This window comes from Lepisma saccharinum, chromosome 1 (genome assembly GCF_977018435.1).
Source record: "Lepisma saccharinum chromosome 1, izLepSacc3.1, whole genome shotgun sequence".
Classification (NCBI taxonomy): Eukaryota; Metazoa; Arthropoda; class Insecta; order Zygentoma; family Lepismatidae; genus Lepisma; species Lepisma saccharinum.
Window position 1 is genome coordinate 38600204 of NC_139229.1, and position 14485 is coordinate 38614688.

The 14485-nt window shown below is 37.7% G+C and overlaps 1 protein-coding gene across 1 annotated transcript in view; it reads right to left on the reverse strand.

Annotated features, from left to right (window-relative positions):
* r (carbamoyl-phosphate synthetase 2, aspartate transcarbamylase, and dihydroorotase rudimentary) overlaps positions 1 to 14485 on the reverse strand; it is a 228192-nt gene that overhangs the window by 106635 nt on the left and 107072 nt on the right. Inside the window, exons 19-20 of the mRNA XM_083130942.1 lie at positions 7635 to 7786; positions 3789 to 3893 (exon numbers count right to left, since the gene is read on the reverse strand). Coding sequence (XP_082987068.1) covers positions 3789 to 3893; positions 7635 to 7786 — 257 coding nt within the window. The remainder of the gene's footprint in view (positions 1 to 3788; positions 3894 to 7634; positions 7787 to 14485) is intronic.

A 14485-nucleotide genomic window follows, 5' to 3' on the forward strand; every position in this document is an offset into this window, starting at 1 on the left:
TATGTGTCTTGTGCCCTGAACAGGATATTATGTATTCAGGTACACAGCAGTGTATAGTGTAGTGGTTTTGGCATACGGACTCTGCTTTCATAATAATTTTATTGTGATATTAGTTGCAGTGTTACCTATTATAAGAAAAAAATACGTGTTACCATAAACAATGCTCTGAGACAGTGATTTGAAAGCATAAATGAGCAATATTTTGGTGGTAGCTAGTGCAATATCATACAAGACTGCAACAGAATGTGTGTGTGTGGCAGACCATGATACAAGGTGTCATAAGGCAGTGTGAATAGTTTAACTTATATGCAGGATGGTGTTGATTCCCTAGTGTGTGAATGTGAATTACCGGTATACAATGTGAATGTATAAAGAGGACAATTCAACAGGGACAATAGAAAAACCTTCATATTTTATGCCATGCATCATCATCATGATTACGACATGGATATGCAGTGTTTGAGCTTTCAGACATACCTCTGACCTTCCTCCATTTACAGAAAGGAATAAAACATACAGTACATAGCCATGAAAGTAGGTAAAAATATGTGTGAAACTGCTGTTCACAAGTACGGCTGCTGCTACAAAGAATATGCTAGATAGTAGGGATGTGCCGAAGCAGATTACAGATGTCTGAAAATCGGCAGAAATTGACATATCGGCATCGGCATCGGCAAAAATCCGATATTTAAACCGGTACAGATTATACTAGAGTTTTACCTTCTAATAAGTTTTATATTCTAGTTTTGTAAGATTTATTGAAAATTAGGTTATGATTCATCATTATTGTAGAGTTTTTGTAATAAAATTATTGCAAACTCTCATTCAGAGGATCAACCTAACTCAAAATCGGAAATAAAACAATACATTGCTGAACCAGGATCTGCTGTTGTATTGGAAATTCAAAAATGAGTATTCAAACCTGAAGCAAGTGCTGAGAAAATACTTGGGCATACCTGCTGCATCAGTGTTCAGTGATTGAGTGTTCAGTGTTGCTGAACAGATTTGCAATAAGAGAAGAAGTAGGTTACTTTCTGAAGTGCTTCCAAATCTCGTGTTTCTGAAATTGAATCTGCCAGCAGTAAATTTCCAACATTAAGAACAGGAATTCATTTTGCATTTCAAAGAACTGCTTGTGTACTAATGTTAAATCTCTTGAGAATCCATGTTCTTCTTAAAGGTTCACATAACCACCTTTTGTAGATGCAAATGTACATTCGCATCTGTTGAGAATATATATGTATATACATATGATATGCAATAGAAAGGTACATAGCAAATTTATTTTTGTCATGCTGAAAATAACATCCCATTTCTGTATAATAATCTTATGTATCGGAATCGGTTAAATATCGGCATCGGTATCGGTTCCAAAAATTATCGGTGAGTACATCGGCATTGGTGAATTTTCAGCTTCGTCACATCCCTACTAGATAGTCATTCATGGTGGTAACAGTAAACGCAGTTTTAGTATTGTACTAGTGATTCATGTTTTAACGTTTCAAAATGAAATGTTTTTTCCAAATAATTTCGAAAGTCCACTGTGACCATTAACTGAGGTTATGGCATCCGAGATGGAGAAGGTAGTGTATAGGCTTGCCAACTTTAAATACTAAAATTCCGAGAGATTTCTTTACAGTCTTCAAACCCTTTAGATTAAAATGTTCTGGAAGACTAATGCCCTGAGAATCAGCTGTTTGTGGTTTTGCTACTGTGAATACAAAATTGATTCAACTTGATAAAAACAACCACAATTGTAAGTAAACGAAACAAAATTAATATACTTTACCAAAAATACTTGACAGCAGTCTCTACATTCAGCTTCAAACTCACTTTTTCTGTAACCAATTGAAAGAACATTTCAATGCATCATTTTCCTCATGACTCCAAACTGCTCTATTTCTCCCTCCTCCCACTTAAACAATGTCTAATTTTTCATGAGTCTTCAAAACAATATTGTGAAGTTTAATTGTTCGGTTTGCAATATCAAATTTCTTTGTTTGGCAAATGCATAGCAAATGGACACAAAAATGAAATTTAAAAAAATATAACACTAAACCTCATCATTCCAGGAGATAATGAAGTTTGTCCGGGAAACCAGGAGAGAGATTCTGGGAGACTCCTGGCCATTCTGGGAGGGTAGGCAAGCCTAGTAGTGTGCCACTGCTCTGGGACAAACAATTCAATTTGCAACATAGAAACACAAATCATCACTATTACAATTTCACCAGTTTTTAATCCTTTCCATTCTCGAGGAAGGGTGAGGTTAATCTGAAAATTTCAATAATACATATCTGGTACATATTACGATTGTTTAAGAAACGTCTGATTTTGAAGAAATTGTATTGTGTAAGAGTTCTGATGTATGTTGAAACAACTGTGAGAACATCCAGAAAATTGATTAAAGTGAACTTTGAAATACAACAGTTATATTCAAACTCCTTTATGTTTCATTTCAAGTTATACTTTCAGGTTTTCACTTTATATTCACGATGTACTAACATGAAGACTTTTATCAATACTGAACACCATTTCAAGGGATTTGTTTTTGAGAAGAGATTTTGACTAGAAGTAATTGGGAAGAAATAACATTTCGATGTGGATCTGAATGAGCTTAAATTAATATCTGATCAAGAAGAAGAAGAACAGACAACAAAATAACCATGATCTGCCCAGGCACAGATATTTAGTTTCACACGTTTTGGATGGATTTGCAGTGTCACAAAATTTTCCACCTTCGCGCAGAATATTCACACAAAATTTCCACTTACATAATTTCTGGTCCATAAAAATTAGCCTCGATTGAACAAAACTTTATTTTGAAATCATTAATGGCGTACCTGTCAAAAGTTGTCACAGTGATCAAGAAACGAACGCATTTTGAAATATTTTTATATTTAGATGTAACGCCTCCACCTCAGATTTCTTTTTTTTTATATTCACAATAAGCTAGGATAATCATCCACCACACCAACTGTTCAACTTCTGAGATGTGCAGATGAATTTCCAACAGTGTAAAATGACAATCTCAATTTCTTTCATAAAAATCTTAGTACAAATGGCTGAAAAGGAACAAAAATGTAACCTGCCACAAAGGTCATGAGCTTTTGCCCTCATGCCAAGTTGTCTGCACCAAAACCATCACAACCCATGCAGTTCTCTGCTTGCTTTACACCAAATTGTGTGTAAAACAACCTAGGCCACATCACAACTACATGTATCTACCCAAAAATTTACAGGTCTTATTGATCCAGTCATTCAGAATAATGCAAATTACACCATCTCTCCAGATGGTTACCAGCTAGGACTGCAAGTTCCTTCAATCTTCCCACTCTAACTGAAGAACAGCCAATTAGTCAACACCTACATTTGGCGGTGGGAAGAAACGCACAGCACAATTAGATTGTTTGATCGCTCACTGCCACTGGCGTAAAAGGAATTCCTCTTATCACTGATGAAACCTGAATGAAAGCCCCCATCTTTACAGGTGGTTGCCAGCTTCAGCTGCAAGTCGCTTCGCTCTTCAGCCCTTACTCAAAAATGGGCCCACAGTTATAATTCAAATTTTGAGGCTGCACAGGACACCTGAAGTGGCTTTGATCATCACTCACCACTATTAGCGCTAAAGGATATCCTCCTATGACTGTTGAAATCCGAACGACAATAAGAAATGTGACAATTTTTTTCATGAATAATTTGATTTGTTACATTAGTGTGTTCTAATCTTGAAAGTTGTTGAATCATGATATACATTTGAAAAAAGCATTAATGAAAAATACTGTACTCACATTTACTCCATGTTCAGTGTAAAAGTCTGCAGTTCCCATGCTTCCGTATAATTTATAACCCATCTTCTGGAGTCTTCTCATGCTGGACAGGAGCTCCATTTTATGCTAAAAATACAAACATCAACAAGAAATATTAAACAAGTCTTCTTTTTTTTTCAAATTAAATTAACAAGGTAAAACAGTATTATTAATTAAAACAGTTCTTAGATTGTGCTGCAACTAATATTTTTTAAATTTCTTGCATATATAAAAAACCTGGAATTCATATACATTTGGCATTAATGAAACTTATAAACTACACAAATCTTAGTTATGCACCAAGAAGATAGCTTTTCTACCACTTGGCTAATGATGAAGATGAGGATGAGTGATGAATCACTGATGAAGGGACACTCACAAAGAACACCAGAATATATCCTAGCATCATAGCACTCTGTGCTAACCATTCGAGGCATGGATGTTGGGGGAAAAAATGAAATTGAAACCTATAGGATACTTAATAACAAGAAAACCAAAATATAAATTCTGTAAACTACTCAATTGCATTTCTTTCTTGATTTTAAAAAATTAAACCTTGAACCTGGTTTCCCACTTGTTTTTCAGGTTTTCCAGAAAGAAATTCAATTCTTTCCTTTGTATATACACTTGATGTTTCTATTACTACAATGTTCTTAATTACATGGAAACAATAACATAACAATGGAGTAGTCCAAAATAATGACTATAGAGTTCCTGAATTATCTAACACTAACACATAGCAAACATCCAATTTATAAAATTTAATTTGATTAAATATCAGTAAGGAATGTTTCATTAACAAATTATAGATATATCCAGTCATATTTACAAAATTGGAAGAATTATAGATTCATATACACAGATACACAGATGTATAAAAAAATTAAGAAGTAGAATGTGCTTTAATTGACTCTTCTAATGGAAATATTAAGAAGTTTAGACTACCTGGGGATTGTTCTATTTTCTTAGCAGAAGCATATGGGATATGTCGTGCTTTGTTGTACATTAATAACATTCCAGAAAAAAGGATGCCAGTCTTCATATAAAAGTTATATAAAGTTATATATCGGCATTGGTACTTTGCATATATGTATACCAGCACATTCAGGATTCTTTTATAATGAACTGGCGGTTAAAAATGCTAAAGAAGCAAGAATAATGGACCATAGAACGGATATATTATTATCATATGCATATTTGTTACCAAGAGTTAAAAAAAAAATCAAGAAGATTTGGAGATATGGGTTAAACAAAAATTTACATTATGGGTCATTCATACAAAAATGTACTAAATTTAAACAGTTAGACTCCATGGTTTTATACATTTAATATATCCAGAAAGTTTTTAACCCATTAACGCCCACGATCCCCATTTGGGGATCACACAAATATTGCTTCACCGAGAATAATATATTGAAAATTATTTTCTTCTGCACACAAGGACACATCATTGGTGGTTTTTCTTGCATGACAAAACAAAAAACAGTTAAAACAAATTTTAAATATATTATTAGATACAGTTATGTTAAAAAATGCAATATGTTCATCAGTCAATTTTTCTCATTTTAAAAATAATTTTTAGATGTAATTGTATAAGTTCTTAATTTTGATCAGCCAATAAAATGCTTTTATGAACAAACTATGACATTTTTCGTTCTCTCATAATAACATTCACACTCAGGTGACCAAATGCAAACTTTTTTTAACAAAAAAATCAGAAAAAAATTTGGGTGTTCATAGGTTAATTTTAATACTAAGATTGAGATCAGATCACATCAGATTAAATCATCATTTATATAAAATTTATTTAGTTAATTCACCTGTGTGTAAATGCAAACTAGACCAGGAAGATGCTCATCATATTGTATTTCAATGTCCACTTTATACCAATCAAAGTGAGATCTTAAAGAATCTAATAAAAATAAAAAATACCTCTCCCAACTTCTTTAATATCATCACCAGATATAACAATTGTAATTGGGCCATTCATAATTGATTGAAACTGTGTCCTGTGTGCCTATATGCTGTAACCAAGAATGGAAGTGAGGGTGGTGTGTAAGAGAGTGACCTTGGACTGTATGCACCCAGTGTTTCATTTTCTTAGCTGCAGGTGGTGCCACATGACAGGCATTTGTTTCTCACAGTGTGGTCAGAGTCGTGGACAAGTGAGGTGCTGCCAAGTGGAGATGTATGATATCAGCATGGAAGGCAACTACCATGGTGAAAGGTGAACCATATGGAAAGAAGGTGTGCCTACAGCTATGATTCATAATCGGCTAAAAGCAGCGAGTGGCAAATTTGCTTCAGTCATGTACCTGTGTTCTGCTGGGTGGCAGGTTTTACAGCCAGAAGTGGGAGTGCCAAGGATGCAGAAGAAAGTAGCCCTCTGCATCTAAGTTGCCCTCAATGAAAAATGGACCAACAAGTCAGGAACCCTAAGTACCAAGCTTCCCACCTCCAGTCACCTTGCTGGTATCTGTCCAATGTGGACCAGTACCACAGATTTTGCTTATTCACCTCCCCTGACACATAAAAATTGGCCTCATCCCTGAACAGAATCTTGTTACTGAGGGCTGGGTCATGTTGCAGTTGTCCTAGGGCTCACTCAAAAAACTCCAAACCTCTCCTTAGGTTCTGCAGAATGTTGTAAGGTCATGGGAGAGACTTTACATGTATGTGTTGTGCAACAGGGATGCCATATTGAGCATGCTGCAACAATTAAAGTTAGGTGGAAACAAATGTCAGAGTTGGTTTCCTGGTGAAATTCTAGCCCACATTGATCCCCGCACGACCCCCTTCCCATTTAAAATTTTCACGTTGGTTTCAAGATGGCCACCGACCATGCAGGTGGCGTCGATGTGGTTCCCCTTGGCCTAGCAATGATTTGACGTCACCATTTCCACGTTGCACGCTACAGTAGCCTTGTACCGGGTGTGTACAATTGTTATATCTGTATTCAAAATTTGTAATTTGATGTGGCAATGTCATATTGCATGATGACTTGTTTTTTAGGACACTTTGTGTAGAGGTGGTATAACAGCTCAATCCAATAAAGAATGAATGAATGAACCTGATTTATCTAATTAAAGTCATTTTAATGTAAAACAGTTTGATTTGTACAGACAGATTTGTGTTGTTTTTTCCTGCAGACTCAGAATCAATGAAAGCTTTTGGAGAGTTGCTAAGTACAAAAGGTAGCAGATTCTTCTGTGTAAAAGCATGTGCTCACAGAACAGTGAATTAGGAACTATAACATTCGATTGATTGATTGATTTGGTGTTTTTAAGTCCACTCTATGCACAGTAAGACTAATTGGGACTGGACCTACAGTTTAAAGTGGGATCTAAACGATTATGTGCCTCCACTGGGTATTGAACCTGAGACCCCTTGATTACAAGGTGAGGATGCTACCACTGCACCATCTGGGAGGCCCTATAACATTTGAGTATGATTTGCAAGACACATTAGAACAAGTTACTGACTTAATCGGTGGCCGCGGTGGCTCAGTCGGTAACGCGTCTGACTACCATGCTCAAGGTCCCGGGTTCAATCCCCGGCCGGTTCAAATCTGGGAACTTTTCTAATGTTGGAAGCAGCCCCAGCACCCACCCAGCATTGAATGACATGGATACTGGGGGGTAAAGACGGTCAGGGGCATGATGCTGATCACATCACCCCCACTCATGGCCAGATCAAGAAAGTGTGGGATGTTACCCCCACACCCCCTATACGCTTTCATGGCATTGTGCTAAGCACAGGGGTGCACTTTACCTATTTTTTACCTTTTACTGACTTAATCGTCTTTACATAATCCAAAACATAACTCACCTTGTAGCTTCCTACAGATACGAGGATAGTCTTCTTTGGAATGCTGAATCCTGTACTGATCATAGCTTTCAAGTATGCCTCGTACCTGTTTTCTCCAAAGCAAGCAACTTCTCCAGTTGAAGCCATTTCAACACCAAGCATCACATCAGCACCTAGAAAATTCACCAAATAAAAGGGGTCATTTTTAAAAATGGAGATACATTTCTAAGGAAGATCAGAAGGGCTAGGGAAATAGAAATTTGTCTTCGCCTCTCCTACACTCCAGATTCACTACCGCAGGCAACATTACCCTCCAACCAAAAGGAACCTGACACATCTCAAATCTCCTCTACATCCTGACCTGCAACATTTGCTGTGGCTTTTACCTGGGAGAAAATTCCACAGATCAGAATCAACAACCACTGTTTTCCCACCCAAACCAGATTTTGCTGTTGCCGTCCACACCAACAGTGGAGAGCCCAGAATTTTATGTAATTAGCAATTACACAGTGGCGTAGCGTGATTGTATGAAAGGTGTAAGACTTCCTTAGATAAACCTGACCTGAATATTGGATAAAGAAAACCCAAAGATATTTTAACTAAATAGAATCTATTTGAATCTAAGTCATGTATGGGCATACTCAATTTCAAACACAAAATGCACACACACTATGTTAACAATATTAGCATATGTATTACTTAATGAAAATTCTCATTTATTCTGTAACTCGATCCGACAAATTTCGCATTCAGCTTAGTTAAGGACACAAACCCTTCTTCTGGAAAGGTCATGTGATATTTTTATTCTTATTATTATTTTTCTTTCACTAAAAAAACATTTGTGCGAAATGCGTAGGATACAATTTGCAAATGCATTCGAGAATATTACTCATTATCATGGTTACGATATTTGCGCACATTTTGAAAAGCATATCAAGCAACTTAGTGAAAGGAAAAGGTAAAAAAAATATATATATATCTGTAAATCACAACGCTAAGTATTACGCGTATGCTTTTAACATTAGGGCAACTGGGATGCACGCGCCTAACTTTGCGGGCGCTGCCGGATCTAGGATTGCCAGACATTCCTCTTTTATCTTTAACTTCGCTGCTTCTAATGAAGGTAATATCCAACATTATACCATCTCTTTGTTAACTGAATAGTTAGCTTACACGACACCCATTTTGTTAGCTACACCTCCCGTCAAGCATTGTTGAAACAACACGGGACTCGATTTTCTTGGTTCTCTTCAGACCGTGGCAAACATGAGTCAGACGCAGCGGGGACAGAAATTCTCGCCAGTTAGCACCCACTGTAATGCGTCTTACAGTTTGCTTACAGTGCCTGAGAATCGGAGCGCCCTGTCATTGGTTGAGAAGATACTACGCGAGCAAACACACCCGCTATGGGCGAGTCCAAATCATTTCTTCCATTCACCCTCACGTAAGTCCTCTCAAGAAGCCTTACAGAGAAACAACTCGAATCAAAACAAGTCCTCAATTGTTTAGTTAAAAGTTCTACTTGCAGTCTGATATTGCTATGTGCGTTCAAGCGATAAATACGGGAATTAAATAAGCTTTCGTCAATAATTTTAACTTGTAAGGTGGACTTACAAGCCTTACGTGGGCACTACGCCGCTGCAATTACATATTTTTTCAATTTGTATGTAGCCAAGCAAAAATTACAAATGTCAGCAAATTACAATGTTAGGAATCACACATGTGAATTTAATGTTACATATTTTTGCATATTTTGAGGTTTACTGCCTATTTTCTGTTCACATTGCATATTTTTCATTAGGTAAGACATAAAATTGTGGGATAAATATTCAAAATTTGATTTCACCAAAAATAAACAAATCTCTCAAAATGTATTTAGTGGCTTACTGTGCACCACATGAATATAGTATGTACTGAAACAGAAGCACTTTTATTATCTTCGCGAATTAATGTATTGTTGTATTAAATGTACATTTCTCTTCTTGCCTGATAACCATTTTGTTCATTCTAGGAGAATATTCTTCAGCATTGTAGAAATTTGAATATATATCTCTCACTGTGAAAAATATTTGGCCACACTGGATGCAAAAATTTGTCATTCACATTATCAGTTTATCAAATTACAAATCTTTGAATGTAATTTAGCACATTACACTTTTATTATTTTGAGAATCTTCTTAAAATATAATAATAAAATGAAATTAGTATAATATTTTTTTTTTACTGCGAGGAACATAAAAACAGCATTGAAATGAGAAAAATACAGTATTTCAATATACTTATGTATTTTCACATATTTCAGTATATTTACATATTTTTTACATATTTCAGCAATTTTTTGTACATATTTATGTACATATTTCGTATGTTTTGCCTACATAAAAACTCTGGCATTAGTCATATCACCACATCCAATGACTGCTTCTCAGTATCATTTTTATCCACCTGCTTCTATGATCTACCACACCTCAGTATGTACATGTTTGGATCTATCAGCTATGAATGCAACCATACTCCTTGGCCTGAACTCGTTAATTCTCCAAATCCAAACCCCAACCAACTCCCAAGCCTCCACAATGGCATAGTGATAACATCCTCGCTTTGTAATCAAAAGATCCCAGGTTTGATACCCTGGAGACACTAGTTCAGATCCAATTTTAAACTGTAGGTCCAATCTCATTCAGCCTATCTGTGTATAAAGTTGACTCCACCCCTCACTTCCTTGAATTTACATAACTTTTATTATTTCATAGTGCTAACACTTTTTGAGAGCTGCATTTGAAATACGTAAAAAAGGTGGAAAAAAATATCAAAATTCTCAGTCGTTAGGGTGTCTCACTACCTTGCAAGAGACCCGGGTTCAATCCCGGCAGGGGAGAACCAGAAATTTTTCCACCTGTTCAAGCAGCTCCGGCATCCACCCAGCATCGTATAAAGTGGATACCTGGAGGAAACTGGGGGTAAAGGTGGCCATGGGCATGGTGCTGATCACATCACCCTCAACTTTGACCGTGATCAAGAAAGTGTGGGGCCCTAATTCCACATCCCCTATAGACCTTCATGTTATGGTGCAAAGCACAGGGGAGCACTTTACTTCCCCCCCCAATACATTGCATCATGCCATGAAGGTGCATAAGAGAGTGTGGAGTTAAGAGCTCCATGGATTCTCAATCTCTCCTCTAATACCAATGTGGCTGCATGAACAATGATACAGATTGAAATTATGTGAGAATGAATTTTGAAACTCAATAACAGCAACACAGCATACAACCTTGACTTTGAAGTCTACTTCTAACCAATTTCTTATGCCACCCTCCTTGTGCAAAGAAATTGCTCCGCTCGGTGAACAATGGAACGTTCGAACACTGGTCAGAGGTATGTTGTAAGATAAAAAAAAAAAGAAGGCAGAAAACCGGCGCGAGAGCACCAACGGTTTTTTAGTCAGTCTGCATATGTGAACTTGCGCCAAAAAAGTAATTGCGGTGTATGGCATGAATTATTATTGTTTTAGAGGTCTTTTTATCGCGTGGACTAGAAAGTGAACGAGACCTAGAAACTTTAGTATTGTATCTAGTTTGTAAGGTACTTTCGAAACAAAATTACAGTCATGAAATAGACTTTCGTATGATCGTAATCACAAGAAGGAATCCATATAAAGTTTACTAGGCAGTTAGTGAAGAATAGATCCAGCTTTGATGCGAAGTATAAAGCAAGAAAGAAGAATCTAATGAAGAGGACAAGAACGAAGGAGATTTCAACATATTAGGAAGTGTTTATAGTTATTAGCGTGAGTGCATGCGAAAGAATAATAATATCTGATGCATCCAAAATTACCTAGAAATGAAGTCATAGTTTATTAATGAGTATAAGCAGCAACTATCTTGTTTATTAAATGTAATCTTGAATTGTCTGGTAACGATAAATAGCCAAAGTTTCAGCTTAATCAACGTATTGAATAGGATCTTGTAAACCCTTGAAAGCAGAGAATAAGGGTCCTTTAAGTAAATAAATATTTGTAAAGGTATCATTTAAACGTGTAAAATATATATAAAGAAACAATATATTCCATTTTTGCGTTGTAGACTTAATCTGGATACTAAACTTAATTTGCAAATAGTATAGATTGTGCACAATCTGTCTGAATGTAACTTACAAGATTAGTAGAAAAGTAGGCTAAAACCCAAACATTAGATTAGAGGGAATAAATTTTAAATTTGTACCCAGAATAATACTTTTAGTCTAGATTTACATAGTGAAACATTTCAAACACACCATATGAAACTAAATTCCACAGTGCAGTAGTTCGTTAAGTGCCAAAGCTCAGGGGTGCCAACAGAGGGGGGGGGGGGGAGAGGTGATTTTACTTTAAAACAATATAAAATTCAAATAAATACGGAGAAACTAGTACTCACTTTTATCCGCGAAGCTGTTTTTTCTTCTTTTTCGATTAATTTCAGTGGCCACTGCCACCATCCTCGTTGGAACTTGCTGCGCTGTTGCTTGGCGTGCGTCTTTTGTTCGTAGTTGTCTGGTTGCCGTTAGGTGCGCTGTGCGTCTTGGTACGTCGTCTGCTATTTCCGGGCGATAACTGCTGCAGTAGTGGAATCCAAGTATGGTGCGCTTGCCCGCTATCGATGTTTAGTTCGTGCGGGAAGTGCATTATGGCATGCGTTTCCTTGATTTTGGTGTCTATGAGCGTGTGGGCAGTGTGTTTGACTCGAACCTTTTGAATTTTATGGCTATTGTATTTGATATGTCTAGCAAGACCGGTAGTGGGTTGGGCTTTTTTCGCATCTGCTAGGTGCTGTTGGATTCTTTCATTGACAGATCTGATGGACCTGCCGATGTAATGAGCCTTGCACTCACACTCAGCATCATATACACCTGGGTTGTCAAGGGGGGAGAGGAAGTACCGTTTGTGCTTGTTTAGTTTGTCAGTTATTTTGGAGTTGGGTTTGTGCGCTACTTTGATGCCAAATGGGAGAAGGGCTTTGGCTATGCGGTTGGAAGTGGTGGGATGGTAGGGGAAGGCAAACCATTTATATTGGTCGCTGGGGGTTGGTTGTGGCTGGGTTGCTTGTGGATGGGTTGATTGTGGTAGGTTAGGGTGTCTGACCTGTATTTCCGCCTTACTGCACCAAGTGGAGAGTTGTGATTCAGTGTAGCCATGCTTCAGGGCTATTTCTGTGATGGTGGCTATCTCCTCTCGTAGATCCTCTTCTTTGCCACAGTAGGAGAAGGCTCTTCGATAAAAGTTTAGCCACACATTGGCTTTTTGCTTAGGGGGATGGCTAGAGAGAGCATGTATGTACTGGTTGCCTGCATCCGGTTTTCTGTAGACGGTGGTTGTGAATTTGTTAAGTGCACGGCTGATGGTGATGTCCAGGAAGTTGATTTTACCAAGTTTTTCATGCTCTACGGTGAAGTTGAGCCTGGGGTGGATGCTATTTAGTTTGTTCACTAGGAGGTTGAGTTCTTCTGCCTTTTTATATACAACTATTGTGTCGTCCGCGTACCTTCCATATCGGATGTGTTGTAGTTCTGGAGTGTGGAGTATCTCTTTTTCAGCCAGGTGCATGACGATGTTGGCTAAAGGAGCTGATAGCGGGTTGCCCATCGCAAGGCCCTCGGATTGGTTGTAGAATTTATCTTCAAACTGAAAGTAATTGTGTTTTAGACAAACTTCCAATAGTCTGGTTATCTCCTGAACCTCTAGGGCCGGGATTCTGTTAGTTGTCAGCCATCTTTCCACCGAACGCAGTGCTAGGTCTATGGGAATTGAACTGTACATGTCTACTATATCAATGCTGGCTAGTTTTGCACTGTCAGCTTGCACTATTGAAGTTACCAGATTTTTAGCATCGGCACTGTTGCGGAACACGTATGTAAGTTTGTGGTTGAAAAGAGATATTTTGTTTTTTAGCCAGTTTGTTAGGTGAACTGTGGGGTAATTGAAGCCAGCTATTATAAGTCGCATGGGGATTCCAGGTTTATGAGTTTTAGGAATGCCATAGGCAATGGCAGGTGAAGGGTGGGGATTGAGGAGGAATTTGTGGTCTTGTTCACTAAGTATGGCACTAGATTTCACTGCATTTTTCACAATTCTATTGTACCTGTCTGTGGGGTCTTTTTTGATGACACTGTACGAGTCACTGTTCAGTTTGTCTATCACTTTCGTGGAGTAATCACCTTTGTGCATGATTACGAACTGGTTTGTTTTGTCAGACTTTAAACACCAAACATCATTGGTGTTCAGCCATTTGCCAAAATCGGAAAGGACAGAAGAGATTTCTTGGTGCACTGGATTAGGTTTCCTGGTTTCACTGTTGGTCATCACTTTTTGAAAAATTCCGGCTGCTGACGTTCTGATGTTTTCCGAATCTTGGGGTTTGGGAGCAAAGCAAGCTGCTTTTTCTGCCGCACATATGAGGTCGAGGGTGGGTGGTTTACTGTTTTGTACATTAAACTTATCGCCGTAGGCAAGGAGTTCTTTGAATTTGTTGGGGATTGAGAGATTTGACAGATTTATTATGTTTTTTCCATGTCCGTCATCTGGGTTGATTGCATTCTCACTCGGCCACGTTCCTCCCAAGTGGTGAAGTTTGTTGCGTAAAGACCTAGTTTTTTGGTTTTCCAAGATTTGCAGCATGTATTCGATGTTATTCTTAGCATGCTCCCACTTTGTGGGTGGTAGCGTGGTTTCTAGTCTATTTCTTTGTCGTTCACACGTGTGAGCCAGTCGGCGAATTTCCGCATGTTTGTCGGAAATAACGGCGGAAAGCGCGCGTTTTTGTGAAATATGGATAACGTTCTTCATTCTGTAGCTGCTATTTTGCACTTTCCACTGGATGAACTTGGGAAAAACATCGCAC